At 32.5% G+C, this 17,905-nt stretch overlaps 1 protein-coding gene across 4 annotated transcripts in view; it reads right to left on the bottom strand.

Moving 5' to 3' along the window:
- The window catches only part of LOC117167149 (fibroblast growth factor receptor 3-like), a 57,577-nt gene continuing 39,672 nt past the window's right edge, over positions 1 to 17,905 (bottom strand). For 2 of the 4 annotated variants that reach the window (XM_033351862.1, XM_033351864.1), the window contains exons 3-12: positions 9,844 to 10,197; positions 9,382 to 9,753; positions 8,424 to 8,798; positions 5,701 to 5,885; positions 5,111 to 5,240; positions 4,533 to 5,021; positions 3,944 to 4,442; positions 3,547 to 3,687; positions 3,365 to 3,470; positions 1 to 1,587 (exon numbers count right to left, since the gene is read on the bottom strand). In XM_033351862.1, the coding sequence (XP_033207753.1) occupies positions 1,474 to 1,587; positions 3,365 to 3,470; positions 3,547 to 3,687; positions 3,944 to 4,442; positions 4,533 to 5,021; positions 5,111 to 5,240; positions 5,701 to 5,885; positions 8,424 to 8,798; positions 9,382 to 9,753; positions 9,844 to 10,197 (2,765 nt within the window). In that variant the 3' untranslated portion in view covers positions 1 to 1,473. Of the gene's footprint in view, positions 1,588 to 3,364; positions 3,471 to 3,546; positions 3,688 to 3,943; positions 4,443 to 4,532; positions 5,022 to 5,110; positions 5,241 to 5,700; positions 5,886 to 8,091; positions 8,274 to 8,423; positions 8,799 to 9,381; positions 9,754 to 9,843; positions 10,198 to 17,905 lie in introns of all 4 variants that reach the window. The other 2 variants (XM_033351865.1, XM_033351866.1) reach the window with 2 other exon arrangements.

Raw genomic sequence — 17,905 nt, 5'->3', positions numbered from 1 at the left:
TTTAATGAGTACAAATTTGATTTATTTAGAGTTTGAACTCACAATACAATAACTTTACACGGACATGAAGTTCTTTTTTACGTATTGTAGATAAATGCTGTTTTACAGGCTAATTTCTGAGTTTTGATTGCCCTTGGTTTGAATTTAAATAATACACAAAATATTATCATTATTTACATTTTCTTAGGGCCTAGCCTTACTTCTGCTAATTTCGTCAAGCACTTAAGCTTCTTATTGTTCATACAAACGCAGGTTTCTTTTCATTTACGACTTTAAATGGAACGAATTACAGCCTTAGCAACAGTAATCTTAAGTTATGTAAAAAAAGATTCATATTACAAATTTTCAATCGTTAATTTACACAGAATAAATTATCTAACACTAAGTATTTTACTTAACTTTCTATTTATACAATTTATATAGAATTCTTAACATTATATCAAGATGTGCTGATTTGACAGTCTGTTTAACAGTGAACGCTTCTTTTACTAATTCTCTTTGTACAAAAATAACTGTTAAAAATACAACTTCAAATCTAACAAATTTACTCCAAATTATTTAATTTTAGGAAATAAATAATATTAGTTAAGAGAGATTTCTGTGCGAACGTGGCCCTGGATGCATAGATACAGAGTTAGGTGGTACACTGTTACCCAGACGCTGTTTGTCAGTTCGTTTACAATTACGTAACTTTTTGGCGAAGTTTGCTGTCTCGAAGCAAGATATTTCCATTCGTTGGACGGGCTATTTACAAATATATAGTCAAGTGTCTATTCCTAATTAACGACTCTCTAATTACAGCACCCGCTTCGTTTTTCCAATAACGTAAATAATGCACAAAATTAACAATAAACAACCTATCTCTACTTACGTAGAACCGTCACAAATACTTCTAAAATTTATAATCTATCAATGTACAAAAACTTGAGTATGAATTGACTAGTTACAAACGCAGTATTTCGCCATCTTCGAAAATGGCGACTGCGATTAATTGACGCAATCCCAATTTATTTGCTTTTTAATCAAGTCTAATAGAAAAATATTCCCTTCAGTTTTACACTTCGGGTGGTTTATATTTGTACAAAAACATCCGATAAAACTCTGCAATTTCATTGCTTACCAGTATTGCCTTCTTATGAAAGATCAAGGCACTTCTTCATGGCACAATGTTGAGTAAAGAACCTACAAAAGGTCATTACTTTTTTTAAATCCCTAAAAAGATTTACCAGTCACCTTCTTCAAGTATTTTTTTACTTGCGTAAGTCTTTAAGTTCTATACAATTCTATACAATTCTGGTCAATACTGATTTGTATTATTTGGCGTGTTCGTCACATCAGTCGATTATTAATCAACACCACCTAACATACTTTCCTCCATTCGTCTATCTTCCATGTTCGTTCTTATATTTCATCGCTTTTTCGATTGGACGTAATTTTTGTGAGAATATTTTCACAAGTCAACTTCCTCGAGTCTCATAACAAGTAGGGAAATGTTTCTTGACCATCTTCGTCCTCGTCTTCAGCTTCGCTGGATTCTTGGCTTGATGGGGGTGTGTCGAGTTGTGGAAGACCCAGATCCAAGTATTCCTTAAATAAAAAAAGTAAGTTAAAACCAGCAATTAAAAAAGGACATTTTTGTATTAGGATTGCTACAAAATCCTAGTTTCAAAATTCCCTGACTTTATCCTGACCAATTTTACATTTTCCATTACTGTTTTTCAATTAGGTATAAAAACAACATTACACCTAGTCCTAGGATAATGCTCATGCAAAAAATGTTTGTTTCTCAATGTATGTTAAACATTTCTGTGGCAACACTCATACCGAATCCAAATAGTTGAGTTTCTAACTAAAATAGTTGGAATTGCAACCAAAGTGATGAACCTTCGATCCAATATAATGAATTCTTAACGAAAAGTTTAAAATTTGACTCTACCAACACACATATCTTTATTTTAAACCAAAATAGTCCAAATAAACTAAAAAATACAAATGTTAAACAAATTATTTGAATCATTAACCAGAACAGACTGTTGATATTTCTACCAAAAAATATTTTAATTTTCAATTAAAAACAGTTGAATTAAGCCAAAAACTAAGCATTTTTAACAAATTAGATAAATCCTCAACCAAAAAAATATAATTTTTAAACTAGAAACATAAATTTTTAACAAGGGTTGAATTTTCAACAACAAAATTTTACTTAAAAAAGAAGAAAATTCTCATTCCAAATGTTGAATTTCGTAGCAAAAATACGAATTTTTTGCAAAAGAGTTTTGTTTTCAATTCGAAAATATGCATACATACACAAAAAAGTTGAATTTTCAACCCAAAATATGAATTTTCTACAAAAATAATCATTTTTAAGCAAAAAAAAAAAATAAGTTTGTGAACAAAATAAATGAATTTACATTTATAAAAAGATAATTTTCTAAGCACAATGGAATAATTACATTTTCAATTAGAAAAATAAATTTTTAGCCACAAAAACAAAAACTAATATTAAACATAATAGTTTAAATTTCAATAAAAGAAATACACTGTAACCAAACAGATGAAGTTTGAACTAATTATATTACTTTTCTACCAAAAAAGATGGATTTCCACTAAAATAGTTGAATTTTCTTCTAAAATATATTAATTTTGCACTTAAAATAACAATTCATTTTTTCAGAATAGAAATAATTTTTAATCAGATAATATACATTTTTAACGAAATAGTTAAGTTTTCTGTTAAAAAAATGAATTTTCAATATAAAAAAATAATTCTCAATTACAGAAATTAATTTTGAACCAAAAAGATATATTTTAAACCAAAAGATTAAGTTTCTACCAAAACAGATTAGTTTTTAACAGAATACATGATTTTTCAACCAAATATTTGAAATTAAGGAATTTTGAACCTGATAGTTAAATTTTCAACCAAAGAAATGAATTTTCAACCAAAAAAATGAATTAGTCACCGAGAAGATTAATATTCTACACCAACAGACGAATTTTCAAATGAAGAAGATGCATTTTTAATTAAAGACGGACAATTGATTTTTGCATTTACGGCAGTTTCATTTTTATAACAAAAACAGTTAAATTCAGCTAAAAAGTACCAATTTTCATCGAAATAGTTGCATCCTCAAATGCAACAGATTAATTTTCCACGAAACAGCTGATTTGTAACAAAAAAAGATGCTTTTTTTACAAAATGATAACATTGACTTCAACTTCAGTTTATCGAAAATTCCCTTACTCTGTTGATTTTCCCTGACATTCCCTGAGTCGTTTAGCATTTCCTGACTTTTAAAAATTCCCTGAACTGTAGCAACCCTGTGTATCCAACTCTAAAAGAGCGAAAAATTAATATAATTACCTCGTTTGTGGTTATCGTCAATACCCTATCGAGATCTTCGACCAGTTCTCCAAACATTGGTCTTTCGTTCGGTTGGTAGCTCCAACAGTCTCTCATGAGCATATATCTGAAATAAAATTAAAACTCTTAACTTCCTTTCAGACCTTTTAAGGACTTTTATTTCGTAATTAATTGCAACTTACATTTCGATCGAGCAACAGGGTGGTTTCTCCATTCGATGTCCTGTCCTTAACAACTGGAACAATTTTTCAACCGACGGTACGGATGGGTATGGTGTGCCACCTAGTGTCATGATTTCCCACAACAGAATTCCGTACGACCATCTACAACAAAACATGTACATTAATTTATTTAATCTGGCTAAACTGCTTCTTACAGGAGTTGCCCGACTTTTGCAAATCGTTTTTTTTTAAACCCCTGTCTTTCCTAATTCCCAGGTCTTCCCTGACCTGTGGCTATCCTGTTAGTCTAACTAAATACTGTCAAAAGAATTGTTTAGAACTCAACACTATAAAAGGATTACGTGTATATGTTGTACAACCTTTGTTCTAATTCTGAATAAGTAATTTGTATACTCACACGTCGGACTGAGTGGTATAGATGCGATGAAAGAGAGCCTCTGGTGCCATCCACTTGACTGGCAACCTGCCATCAGTTGTCTTTCTGTAGTAGTCGTGACAGTGAATGTCTCTAGCCAGACCGAAGTCAGCGATCTTCAAAACGTACTCTTCGCTGACGAGAACGTTTCGGGCTGCCAGATCCCTGTGGATGCACCTTCTACTCGCCAGATACTCCATTCCTCTTGCCACTTGATAAGCAAAAGACACCAAATCCTTTTGAGTAAGAGTCTTCTTCTCCTTCTCATCTTGGCCGATTGCCGTTTCGTATCCGGAACAAGGCCTATGTTCTCGAAGGAAGTCCCGAAGATTTCCATGAGGCGCGAATTCAACAACTACATAGAGTGGTCCGCCTTGAGTACAAGCTCCTAACAGATTTATTATGTTTACGTGTTTGCCGATCATCTTCATCATCTCCATCTCCGAAACCAGGTCCATCATTTCCGAGTCCGTGTGACCCTCTGAAAAATAGAAATTTATTTTAGTATTGGTAGAGAGTTTGAGAAGCATAATAAAATGTATTGTAAACTAAAACATCGTTATCTAGTTACCTTTCAGCATCTTAACAGCCACAATACTAGGTATTCCGGGTTTTCCTGTATTAGTTTGAGCTCTGACGACTTTCCCGAAAGCACCCTCTCCAAGTGTACATCCCAGAGCCAAATGCTCTCTTGACAACTCCCAGGCACTGTCCAAAGGCAGTTCATATTCGGAAATGCTACCACCATTGCTGTCCTCGGTAGTCACAGTTGATTTTTGCTTCTCAATTTTTACCACAGGCATCAGAAGTGGTTCCTGAACATTCTGGGCATTCACAAGATTCTGCTTCTCCACAATAACCTTCTTGGTCCACTGGGTCACCACAGCAGCTCTTGCTGTTTCAATAGCCAGCAATTTTTTCATTTTTTCTCGCTTTAATCTGTGGTATATGTAGCCAACAACTATTCCGCCAAATGCGAAGAAGACTATGAGCACAGCAGCTAGGATGTTCACCAGCAATGATTGAGATCTTGCAGTTAGAGGAACTTTAGGTTCCAGGGCTGATGATTCAAATGAATAAATTTTTATTATTGGTTTCGATATAGAATATGATTAAAAAATTAATCAAGCGAAATATGTTTATACTCACTTTCAACAACTCGGAGATAGGCACTACTGAATGCCTCACCAAGCGTGTTTTGTGCAATGCAAGTGTACCAACCCTCGTCTTTCTGAGTCACGTTGATTAGCGTTAGTACTTCAGGATTTTCCGCCACAGACTGGAGAAAAAGGTTTCGGTTAGTCAATAAATCTAAAATATTTAATGAGCATCACAAATTAACAAATTCTAAAACTGTCTCTCAGAAAAATCCAGACTTATTTTTACTGCTCATACAGTGCACCTTGGTTTTGAGAGACTTTTGTGGCAAAATATAAAAAAGGAGAGTACATGCGAGGATGTGTAGAGTCAAGATAGCTAAAAATTATGCAGAAAAGTATTATCATGTAATAGGTAAAAGCAGATATTATCATAAGTATCCACCAACATATAACAATACCATAGATAGAATAACATTTAGTTAAAATATTAAAAATAAAGTTTCTTTTGGATACAATGATAATTCGAGGAAAAGCTGTCGACCATGCGAAGGAGTGCTATAATATAATAATTAGAGATAAATGCAGAAATAGAGATACAACACGTGGATGCAAATACAGATAGAACTGCAAGAAGCCCACCTTAACCTCAACGCTTAAGCTTTGGTTGGTTTCGATGTTGCTAATATTAGTGTGGTATCCGCGATACCACTCAATGTGACGATGCGCGTTCGAAAGAACCTGACAGTCCATGGTAGCATTGCCTCCAATTAGGACCGTTGTATTTTCCGGAGCCCTTGTCATGATTGGTCGATGCTTCACAGTTTCTATAGGAAAAGAGACCCAACCACCAATTTATAGACTTGTTTTACAATTTAGTTAAATTAGACACAATAGACTTCTCTCAGTAAAATAGCAGACTCCAATATGACTGAGAGAATGGAGTACACACAGACGTCAAATTAATAGGATTAAACCTTAGTTTGTAAAGACCATCTTCGAATAAACAGTTACTGACTATAAATGTATTTAGAAATTAGTTTCTACTGTTCAAGAATTGTTTAAAGAAATTTTTGTTCACGGAAATATATAAAAAATCAAGTTTATTCCCATGCATTTGACGTCACATAATTTGGAGAGCTCTATAGAAAAATAGAAGCTTGTATCAGAATCAATTAGGAATAAACATAAACAGGGCCTAAAATGTTGTGCAGCCCGGATTTAAATAAATTGTGTAGTCCGACATCAAAAAGCAAAATTTTCGATCCTCTAAATAGTGATCACAGTTTCTATTATCATTAGAAAAAGTGACTCGTTTTTAAATCCGTGACAAATAGATCAAATACGAAATAATCCCACTGAATAATCTCCCATACGGATTCAAGCGTAGAGTGTAACAAAATAGGTTCTTTTACAAAGAAAATTAAACAAAATGTACTTCTCGATTTTTCAATGAAGTTTTATTGTGGGAAAACCAAACCAAATACAATTTTGAACGGATATATTCGAAAAGAAATTTGAAAAGATTCATCATAGTTATAACCATTTCTCAAAAACATGTCATTCGTTTTGGGAGTTAAATATTACTCATTACGTATTCAAAAAAATTTGTTACCAAACCGGGAAAAAACGTGTCATTTCATCTACTTTGAAAAAGAATATATCTTGCCGGCCACTGTGCCAGACATGAAAAAAAATGTATCCAGTATGATTATTTTGTATTCGATAACTATTATAGTTGAGGCCTTTCAATGTTGCCCGAATATAAAGTGTATTAAAAACAAAGTTCTTTTATTAGTTCAAATACTAAATTGTTAATTGTCATTGAACTGTAAGCTTATACTTTAAATTAATAAACATGAACTTTATTACGTACATTTAAAATATTCATTTAGTCTATAGAACATAAGAATATTGATACAGTTGGAAAGGAAGGTATTTTGGTTTCCTCATGATGGAGGTGTGGGAGCGAGGAATAGGGGGGGGGGCGATATTCAAAAGGTGTGTAGTCCGAAATGTAAAATATTTTAGGCTCTGTAGAAAGTTACAATTGGAAACGGAAAGCTTACAAACAGTATGGGTAGTTGGATTCTGCTACAATTAGAAGATTAAAACCTTCACCAAGATATTTAACAATTGAAAATTGGTGGAAAAAGCGGTTTTTAGTTTTTGAGAATGAAAGTAATATGCTTATCATATAATGTGAGATACAAGTATTATTTAGACACAATAAAGATTTGTAAAAGTATCCAGATTCTGCAGCACCTAGCGACGAGAATTCTGAAATTGTTAAAAGTTGTAAATGAAATAGATAAATATTTATATCCATCACCACCATCACCTGTGAATAAAGTATAATAGATTTATAATCTAGAATATGTTAGGAAACAGGAAATCCGTTCACCAGGAAAAGTGTCCGTTAGCCCTGATAGAAGCGAATATTTAAAATTAAAAGATAAGCATAATTTCAGGAACCTCCACCGAATCCAATAGCAGACTTCGAACTGTTCCATGTAAATGAAAAAGTATCTTTTTGAAGAAAGAAGTGTACGCCAATAAGAAGAACAAAGTAAACAAATTTTCGAAACTGTGCTCCACTGTCTCAGACTGTTTAAGACCGTAAAATTAAAAAAAAATCTTATAAACCTTTGTTAAAGATTTCAAAACAATCCTCCCAATAATAAAAAAGCTCCGCGAATCATTCCATGAATCTCGGAGTAGTGAAAAGATATTTCCAGAGTCATGAAATAATTCGCGGAAGCTTTTCATTATTTCGAGAATTGTCTTGAAGCTTGTAATAAACGCTTTAAGAATATCTTTTTAATTCGTGGCCTATTCTATAGTCTAATAAAGTCAAGCAAAGTTTTGAAAACTCATTTGTTTCGCGCACGCCAGTTGGAAGTGTCACTTGTAGGTAAAAGAAGATAAGAAGAGGTGAAAGGAAACTTTAGTATAATTTGCTTTGAAATGTGTAATATATGAATAAAAAAATACAGAAGTGTGGAAGTTCGAAGCCTGCAATAGTGGATATACCTGGAGTAATTCTCCTTTTGGTGTGTCTTCCAGATCTCCAGGATAATCCGCAACTCGTACCCACTGCATAAAAGGTTCAGTATCCGATACTATTGGACATTTGAAGGTAACATTGCTGTACAAAACGGCTGTCACGTTCTTCGGGAAGTCCTCGTTGATGTATGGCTTATGCGGAAACCGTTCTATTTTCATATCATGCAAAATTTAATAACTGCCATTATCAATTTTCAGTCGCTCTTGATTCAAAATAAACTAATTGGGTGTCTTATGTCCAGTATTTCTTATTGAATAAAAAAAATTGTTTGAGAAGCAATCATAGAAGGTAAACTTACCAATAACTTCGACTTTGAAGGTGTGATTGATGCACCCAAGGTAGTTGCAGACAACGCAGGTATAATTTCCTCCATCTTGAATAACAAGATCTTCGAGCCTCAGAGTCCACTTATTCCTTATGACAGTTCCCAGAGTCCTCTTAGGCTCCTCGTTATTCTTGTACCAAGTGATGTTTGGTCCAGGATTGCCTACAGCTGGACACTTAAGGCGCAACATACTTCCGGCCGGTTTCACTTCCGTTCCATGCATATCGTCAGTTTTATTGAACATCGGTGGGGTCTCTGGCAAAGTTTTATTGTGCTCCCCTGGACTATTGTTGCCGTCTCTTTCATTGTCCGGCTTCTCATTATCCAAATCTGATTCTAAATAACCTTCTGGAACATTTGAAAACAGAATTATCTCTATTATAAAATGTGAATATCTTTTCTCAAAGAAAAATCAATAACAAAACGTGAAAAAAACTTTTGCGCATACAAATTGTATATTTTTTAATAACTGGACACAGCAGATTCAAAAAAAAATTCAGACATTTTCAGCATTTCAGTCGACTTGTAGCCTACAGTAGATGAATATCTAGGAAAATGGAAAATAGAAAACCCGTTCATAGTTATATTTTCATTTACTATATCAATACAAATACTGATTATATGCATTATATTGTATTGAGTAATAAATATTCTCATTATTTTAAAACGAGTATATTATTTAATACAAATTTTTATTAAAAAAACATTTTTAAAATTTTGTATATTGATAAAATTACATACATTTTCAGAATGTATTAAAAGGGGTAAAGTTTGGATGCTTAAATTTTATTGAGCATTTAAAAAATGTATGATATTGACTGAAAAAGTGAAAATAATGGCGATAGGGAGTAAATATTGGAAATATGGAACTTTAGACTCTTTAGAGACCACCGCTGAATAATAATTAAGATTGTACAATTTTCTAACTTACCAACAACGTCAACTTTGAAGGTATGACTGATGCACCTAAGGTGGTTACAAACACGGCAGGTATAATTCCCAGTGTCTTCCAAAGCGAGATGTTCGAACTTTAAGCTCCATCTGTTTCTTGATAGTTCTTCGTTATTCTTGGTCCATGTGATGTTTGGTCGTGGATTTCCACCAGCTGGACATTTCAGTTTAAGTGTGCTTCCTGCAGATTTTATGACCAAACCGTGAATTTCCTCAACCTTATTGAACACTGGTTCACTTTCCGGTACTGTCTGGTTATGTTCCCCAAAGTCTTCATTTTCATCCCTCTCGTTTTCGTCCTTCGTATTTTCGAATTCCGTCTCTAAGTAAAGTGACCGCGCTTCTGGCATACCTGAAAACCAAATTTCGCTTTACTTCCTGTTCTTTCAGAAAAAAGTATTAAATGCAAAATTCTAACTACGATAATAGTTTTTAATCTTACTTCTGGATCCCAAATCGAGTTCATTCGTTTCCTCCTCAGGCCTAAGAGCTGCCATAACAGCTCCCAAGTTTTCATTTTCTTCCTGGTAACCATCATTCTGAAGTGTTTCCACTCGAATTGAAACATTTCGCCATTCTAAACTTCTATCGAATTCCAATCGACAACCATACATCCCAGAATCTTCCACTTCTACATACTTGAATTTTAACGACTGCTTTATCACCCGAATTCTAGGTAATTTCGCCTTCAGGATTTCGTTGTCCTTATACCAAGAAGCTTCCGCTTCGGGATAAGGTGAGCATTTTATATTCAGTTTCTCGCCCGCGGTTACTGTAATTTCTTCATTTCGCATGTCTGTAACAAAGAAATAATAAATTAGAGCATTGTGTCTACAATAAATATTATTCCAGGATTGAATTAATAACCTGAAAGAACTCTCTAAAGTCTAATCGCTAAACATTATACTATGATTTCACTATACTACCAGTATACACATATTGTAATTGTATAATTCTGATTCAAACTTTCCACAAACGCATCGTGAGTTGTGTCAACTATATCTAAATATATTTTCCCTTAGAAACTGATTAACCTGCTATGTATTATTTTGTAAACAAACCAGAAGATAGAAAAGTGGCTTTCGAAATAATTTTTTAAAACACTATTATTAATTTCATATTTTTAGTTCTGCGCTCTACGTGAAAACTTTTAAAAATATGGTGTTTAAAGCAGATTTTGTGTCGTTTAAAATGTATGCGACTCAGATAAATCGTCGTGAGTGGTATCGCTTGACATAATGACATAGTATCTCATGCGAATTCAAAAGAGACGCCACACAGTAGTCAGTACTGAGCGTCCTTAAAAACAAACTAGTGAAAGGCTTTTGTTATTCTCAAAGCGTTTTACGCCGTTCTTTTCAATTTGCATCTTTCGCGGCATTCAAATGCAGTTTAACATTTTATGTTGTCACGAAGAGACATTCCGTTGCTTGTCACGAATTCCAACTGGCAATTGCAAATAACAAAGTAAGTAATCTTTTCGATCTAAACAATGTATTTTAATTTAATCGCGCGTTATAAATTTACAATCACCTCGAAATTTTGTTGTGATCTACAATCAAGAAGAGCTCAATGACCTGACTTAGTTTCACTTTCTGAATCTTCATCTCTCTTATTTTTAGGCTAATTTTTCACATCATAGGATACTATGATAATCTTCTTTATCTTTCGACCAGACGTTTCAGTGGATGTGTCAAACCTTGGGTGATTTTGTTGAAGCTTCTCTTTTAATTGAAAGTGTTGCATCAAGCACGAACGTAAATCAATTCGTTGAGTACTTTCGCGTGGGTTACAGATTGCATAAGACAACTGTGAAAGAACAAATGATAGATTCTAAAAAAATAATCTTTATAAATACTCGACGCTTAAGGAAAAGAATCTCGTAGAAATTTATCACTTGGCACGCGATGCGAACACTTTTTAACGCGCATAATAGGTGTACATCCGATAAAACCATGATTTATAGATGGGCTCTTAGCCAAAAAATACCTTTTTACGCTGCTATACTAGTGGTACCAGTAAGGATGTGTGTCAATGAAACGTATAAGTAAAGACAAATTTTCTACAAAGCAGTTGAATTAAAAAAAAAGTCAATTTCCACTGTACACTTTTTTTATTTATATTTATATGCAGAAATAAATATTTCAATTTTATGCTTTATAGCATTTTAAAAATATTTTTAATTTTACCGCCTTAATATTTGTAATTTCAGAAACTTTTAAACATTTCCGAAGTTTTATAAAAGTTTTGATTTGACCAAAGTTTCATGGAAATTTACAACCCTAGGAAACAGTGGTACCAGTGTGTGTGTGTGTGTGTGTGTGTGGTACCAGTCTTCTACATGAAGCAATTTCCAAACTCAATTTATACAAAATGTTCTATATAAAGTGGCCACAATTTATTTATCGAAATAAACTTTTAACGACATTATCTAACGTTTAAAATTGAAGCCAACATTGAGAGACGTTCTATTCACAGTACGAGAATAGCATCGTTTCCAAGATTAGACTAATAGTATTAATCACAGCTTCATTAATCTAATCAGTCGACCGGGGTAATTCAGCGTCGCGGATGTAGAGGAGTAAGGTCTTTCTCATTGGTTGGTCAGCTCATTCATGAGCCGAGAATTCACGGATTTGCTACTTGGCATTTGGAAAACGTCCAAAGCTGAATCGCGACACTGTCCCTTTTTGCCTTCCCTTTTCTCCCCACCTTTCTTCCAAATCTGCCATCCGCTCCCTCGATTTCCCGTCTTCGTTTCTGTCATCCTCCCTAGAATGCACTTCGCTAAATATAGATATGCTAGGTGCCATCGTGGATCCCCCCGAGTATTCCGATCCAGTGTTTTAAGACTCTATTCATACTGAGACACAGAACTTCTCAGATAATTTTCAAGGGAGAAAACACCTAGGCCAAAGGTTCTAAGAAGCTGTCCTTAAACTATGACTACGTTACCAATTTTGGGCTATTTTTGACCCCTCCGTCGCCCTTCGTTGACGACTCCAAACAGAGGAAATAGGGTGATTTTTTTACAAAAGCAGTGGGAAAATAGGGTAATAAATTCTTTTAAAAAAAGTAACGTTTACACATTGTATTAAATTCAGTGTGAATCGCTTTAATTTCCTGAGCGATTTCGAGTCGAAATATATAATGAATTTTCCGAAAAATAAGATTTTGTATCAAAGGAGATGAATTTTCAACCCAAGAAGACGAACTTCCAAGAACAAAAATTAATTTTTAACCAAGCAGTTGTATTACCAACTAAATAGTTTAACTTAAGCAAGAGACGAAATGTCAACAAAATAGTTGATTTCTTAAACAAATAGGATTGAAATTACACCAAAAACAGTTTAATTTTTAAGTCAAAAAGATCCTTGTCTTAAATCTGAAATCTAATCCTGAAGTTGCTCTCCGCTGACATCTGTTGCACTCTTTTTGGTCGAGTGATTAACAGATTACTACTGATCAAAAAGGAACTCCTAATTTGAGAGTCACTAAAAAATGGAAATAATAATTTTATGGAAAGTCTATATGAAGATTCGTGGCAATGAGTCACCGTGGAGTAGTTTTGATCCAACAGAAAGTCATCAAACGTGAGATTAAAAGATTTCATCAACTCGAAGACATGATATTCTGTGATAGGTGTAAAATACACTGATTTATATAATTATAAATAAATCTGGAAGTAATTAGAGCTTCCTTTAATTCAATATTTTCAGAAATGTAGGCATAAAGCTTAAATAATGCGATGATCTAAAATGGATCAATTAAATTAAGCCAGTTGTATTATTAACACGCACAAGATTCTCAGACGTAAGATTTTTTACTCCAAAGCCTTTTGGTTCTGCACCCATTGATAGAAGTTCTATTTATTTTTTCAGAGCTTCTAACAATCGCTTGAATTCTATTTTTAAATTTTTCGTTTTTTTTGTAGCGTACATTATTTCGGGATAGGAATTCGATATAAAAAGAGTTGCATTTTTTGTGATTCATTCACGGAAAAAAATCAGTCTGCTAAACTTACAGTTAGCAGATTTTCAGTAAAATTGGGGACAGCACATTACTTTTTTGTAGAACTTATTACATAATCTTCAGTACCTTTATATATTTAAGCATATTTTCTGCATCATTTATATTTTTTTTCTTTCAAATTTACATTTTGAAGTTCTTTTAACTCGAATGAAAAGTTCAATACATATGACCTCGAAGAGCATCCTGAAATTTTATTTATTACTAAAAGTTGTCAGAGTGTTCAATGTTCACTGAACAGGAAGTTTTAAAAGCATTTTGGGCCTTGAAGTCTGTTTTTTGTGAGATAAAGTCAGAAGATAGATCACTTTTGGTTGCTTTAATTTACAATTTAATTATGATTGCTTCAAATAAAAAAAATCGTGTTTGTTAAATTTTTAATGCGTTCGAAGGCTTACACTTTTTTGATGAAACTGTGGTGATTCTTAATGTCACAATGTTTAAATTTATGTAAAAAAAACCTCAACCAGACCTTGTTTAAAGTCATTCACAAACATCTGTGCAGAAATCGTACAACTGTACAGAAACAGAAACACTTTGTTCCCCTTCTTGGAGAACTGATTTTCAGCCTCGTGCCATTTTATTTCTTGCAAGACTGTTCTTTTGTGTCTACTTAAAACATCCTGTACTTGAAGTTGTACATTAGACAAAAGTAGCATTGATATAATTGTTGGCAGAAATTGATCGAGTTTATTGTACTTGTGCTCAGTTCCTTTCCTGTCCTTTTCTGGTTTAACGTCATCTGCAGTACACGTGACTTCACCGGTGGACTCTTTACTCCCTTCTCACTTTTTTTTAAGTTTACGCAGCACAAACTATTCGTGGGTCTGGTCTTGACTCGAGAATAAATGTTTTTTGCCCTAATGTGCAACGAATTCTGAAGAACCTACATTTGGAAAGAATTTGTAGTGTGATTTGTTCAAGTATTACCATATATACAGTTTCCAACTTTTTGTTTCTATGAAGTTTTTAAATAATAGGTGAATTTTTCGAATTCAAATTTTTCATTGATTTGCAAAATGTTCGTTTAAATATATTACAGGTGACGTCACAAGCCATCTGGCCGACGCCAGGCGCCAGGAATAGTCTTTCTCAAGAGTTCTAGTGCTTTTTCGCGCGGTATGAGTTCGCTGATGTGAAACTATGGCGTCTAGTTCTAATGTAGGTAGACGGTGAACAGGTATTTCAAATATCTTTCGAAGATAACAGTGAATTTGGAAATATCAATATCGAAAGCAAAAAGTGGCCTCTTCCAATTCAATAAAACAATTAATAACCAAAATGTCCTGTCTTCCAATTAAATAAAAGTATTTAAAGCAAAGGTAGTGCCTCATCCAGTTTACAAAAACTAGAAAAACAAATTTCTTCCCTTCCAACTCGATGAAAATCTTGAAAATAAAAGGTGTTTCTTTTTCAATTCCCTTTCAAAGTTGTCTATTTTCATATTTTTTTACACTGGTAGGAAAACCTTTGAAAATTTTAAATCACCAACAGAGGATTTCATAAAGAATTATAATTTGGTCTTTGGGACAGGCAATTTCTGCAAGGAATTTTCTTGAAAAATTAATATTTTGATTTGTAACAGAGAATTTTTGACATATGGAATAGGAATTTTGAAAAATAGTTTTTAATCTGACACAAAAGAAAGGAATTTCAGAACAATCCCTGTTCAAATTCAGAATTATAAAATACGAAATACTCGGTTCCAAATTAGAATTTTAATTCTTACGACCAAAAATACTACGATGTTTCAATACATAATTATAATTATTTTCCATAATTCTCTCATTAAAATGATAAATCTATTAAAATGTGTAGAAACCTCTTAAAATATTTAAAAATCGTTTGAAATATTTTGAACAGCATTTAATTGACCACGAAAAATAGCAATTGACTAATTGAGCAATTTTATATGACTCTTTGGCTAAACACCCTGATTTTCAATGCCTTTTTTATAGGGCATGAATTTAAAACTTTCATTTTTTAAATTTAATCTCTCATTGATCGCTCTTTTAAATTTGATGATAACTTTTCAATATTTCAATTGCAAATTTCTCAAATCAAATTTTGAATATTTTATTTTGTAATACATTCAATTCTGAAACTTCTATTGTTACTCAATGATCTGAAAAAATATTCTATAATATATTATATTAGCATGAATTTGCTTAGGAGCAATATTTCAGAACAGTAACACTTGTCAGGTGATAAAACATGATGTGATATTTAGTCTCCAATTTTTTATGCTCGAGACCGAAGAGTATTAAAAATGCCAAGAGCGCCCCTAAAATGCAGGTTTACTACACGTACGCAAAGCACGCTCCCTTGGTCTATATATAGGGTGAAGCTTATAAGGAGGAGCACGCGTCACTCATAAATTAATTGGAAAGTTTTTGACAGCTGTCAGAGGTACATACTGTCACTCAAACTCACCGTCACAACTGAATTTTACGTTAGACTTGCCTAATAGGCACTGCCACATATTTATTATCTTCTGTTTGTTCGCAAAATGTATTCCTAGAAACAATTGCAGTTACATAATAGGCAAGTAATTAGTGCAATATTAGTATAAAGTAGTATTTCAAATGACTTTGGAAATGTCTTCGAAGTTGCGTTACAAATTTATTTTCCTCTAATGTATCTACGCATTCCTTTCCTTTAAGCTTAGTGGCAGTAAACCGGTGCTAATTTCATCAAATACGGCGTGAACGACGAATGGTAAGGATGAAAATGTCGACGAGCTATGGGGATCTAAATTTATTCATGAATAAAACATAAATTCAAATCGTGGAATATTCGACAAAAGCTCATGCATGCGTGAAATGCGTTTATAGATTTTTTCAAATCACTTGCCTTGGGTAATTTTCTGCGAATGAAAGGAAAATTTTAATAGAAATTGTCATTGATATTCATTATTCATGCAGTTTCATGCACAAATTATGTAAAGTTTTTTTCTGAAACTTTGATCCACGCACAACCCACTCTCCCCTTTTTAGGGACCCTAATTTTCAACAAAGAAAAACTTTTCAGTCAATAAAGCACAAAATGACATCAAAAATGTGGAATTTTCAAGCTAGAAGACGAGCTTTCTACAAAAAAATTGAATACTAAAAGAAACGTATAAGCTGAAGTAAATAAACCAATTTTAACCATATAGTTGCATTTCTAAAGTAAAAAGAATCATTTTTTCTAACCAAAAGTGTCATAGTTAAATTTTCAATTAAAAACACTAATTAAAAATTGTTTTAAACGATTTTTTGAGCTAAAAAATAAATTTGGTACAAAACAGTGTGATTTTCAACCCGAAAATATTAATTTTTAACAAAAAAATAATAATTTTCAACCAAATAGTTGACTTTGGAGTTAAAAGATGAATTTAAAAAAAATATAAACAGAGTAGTTCAACGAGAGATTTAAATTTTCAACCTCAGTCAAAAATAGTTAACTTTAGCTAAAAATACGAATCTTCAACAAAATACTTTAATTTTTAACCATGAGCATTCATTTTCTACCAAAAAATACGAATTTTGCAACAAAATACATCAATTTTCAACAACATAGTTGAATGTTCATTGAAGATACATTTTTATCCAAAAATGGAATATTTAAATTTTCAATTAAAAAAATTAATTTTCAACCAAAAAGAAACGAATTTTTAACTAAAATGATAATTCTTTAACTAAAAAATGAATTTTGACAAAAGTAGTACAACTTTCAACCGAATATTTGAATTTGCGAGCCGAAAATGCGATTTTTCTATATAACAGTTTAAATTTCAACAAAAAATTCATTTTTACATGAATCATAATCATTTTTATTCAGACAGTTACATGAAGAAAAAAATCAATTCTTAAGCAAAAATTTAATAGTTGACTTTTAAACTAAAAATAATGAACATTCACCCAAAAATAATTGGATTTTTTTATTGTGTTCTATTAATTTATTCAGTTCGCATTTAAGTGTAACCCGATAAAGGGGAAAAAGAGGAGGATAGGAGAAAGACTGCAAAGCCAACAACAAATAAATAAGATTTTTTCTCATTTATAGAATAAATAATAATAATTTAATTCAAACTGGATGTTCGTTTTTAATACTTTAAAAATATTAAGTTTGAAAAAATGAAAATTTTTCTTATAAAATAAAGTTAATTTTCCACTGTACACTTTTTGATTGGCAAAACTTTTTAAAAAATTAGTAAACTGAATACTTATGTTCATTAAGTTCTAACATAATTTATGCACGGCTTCTAATTTATTAATATAGTTTTATTGGGTTTTGTCATAAACTATATTAACAATTTAAGAAAAAGTTTGTTTATTAATTGGAAGCGTCAATATAGGGATCAAATATTGTTTGGAAACTAAACGGCTCAAAGCTTTTTCAAACTTAGGAATAGTCTACTCGAGGGATCTCGAACCGGATCTTCTCTCACTAAAAACGCGGAAAGTCTCGAAATAGGCCCCTACAATGGGTCG

Source organism: Belonocnema kinseyi, chromosome 2 (genome assembly GCF_010883055.1).
Source record: "Belonocnema kinseyi isolate 2016_QV_RU_SX_M_011 chromosome 2, B_treatae_v1, whole genome shotgun sequence".
In the NCBI taxonomy this organism is placed as follows: domain Eukaryota; kingdom Metazoa; phylum Arthropoda; class Insecta; order Hymenoptera; family Cynipidae; genus Belonocnema; species Belonocnema kinseyi.
The sequence above is the reverse complement of the archived record's forward strand: the minus strand, read 5'-3'. Positions and strand labels throughout refer to the sequence as shown.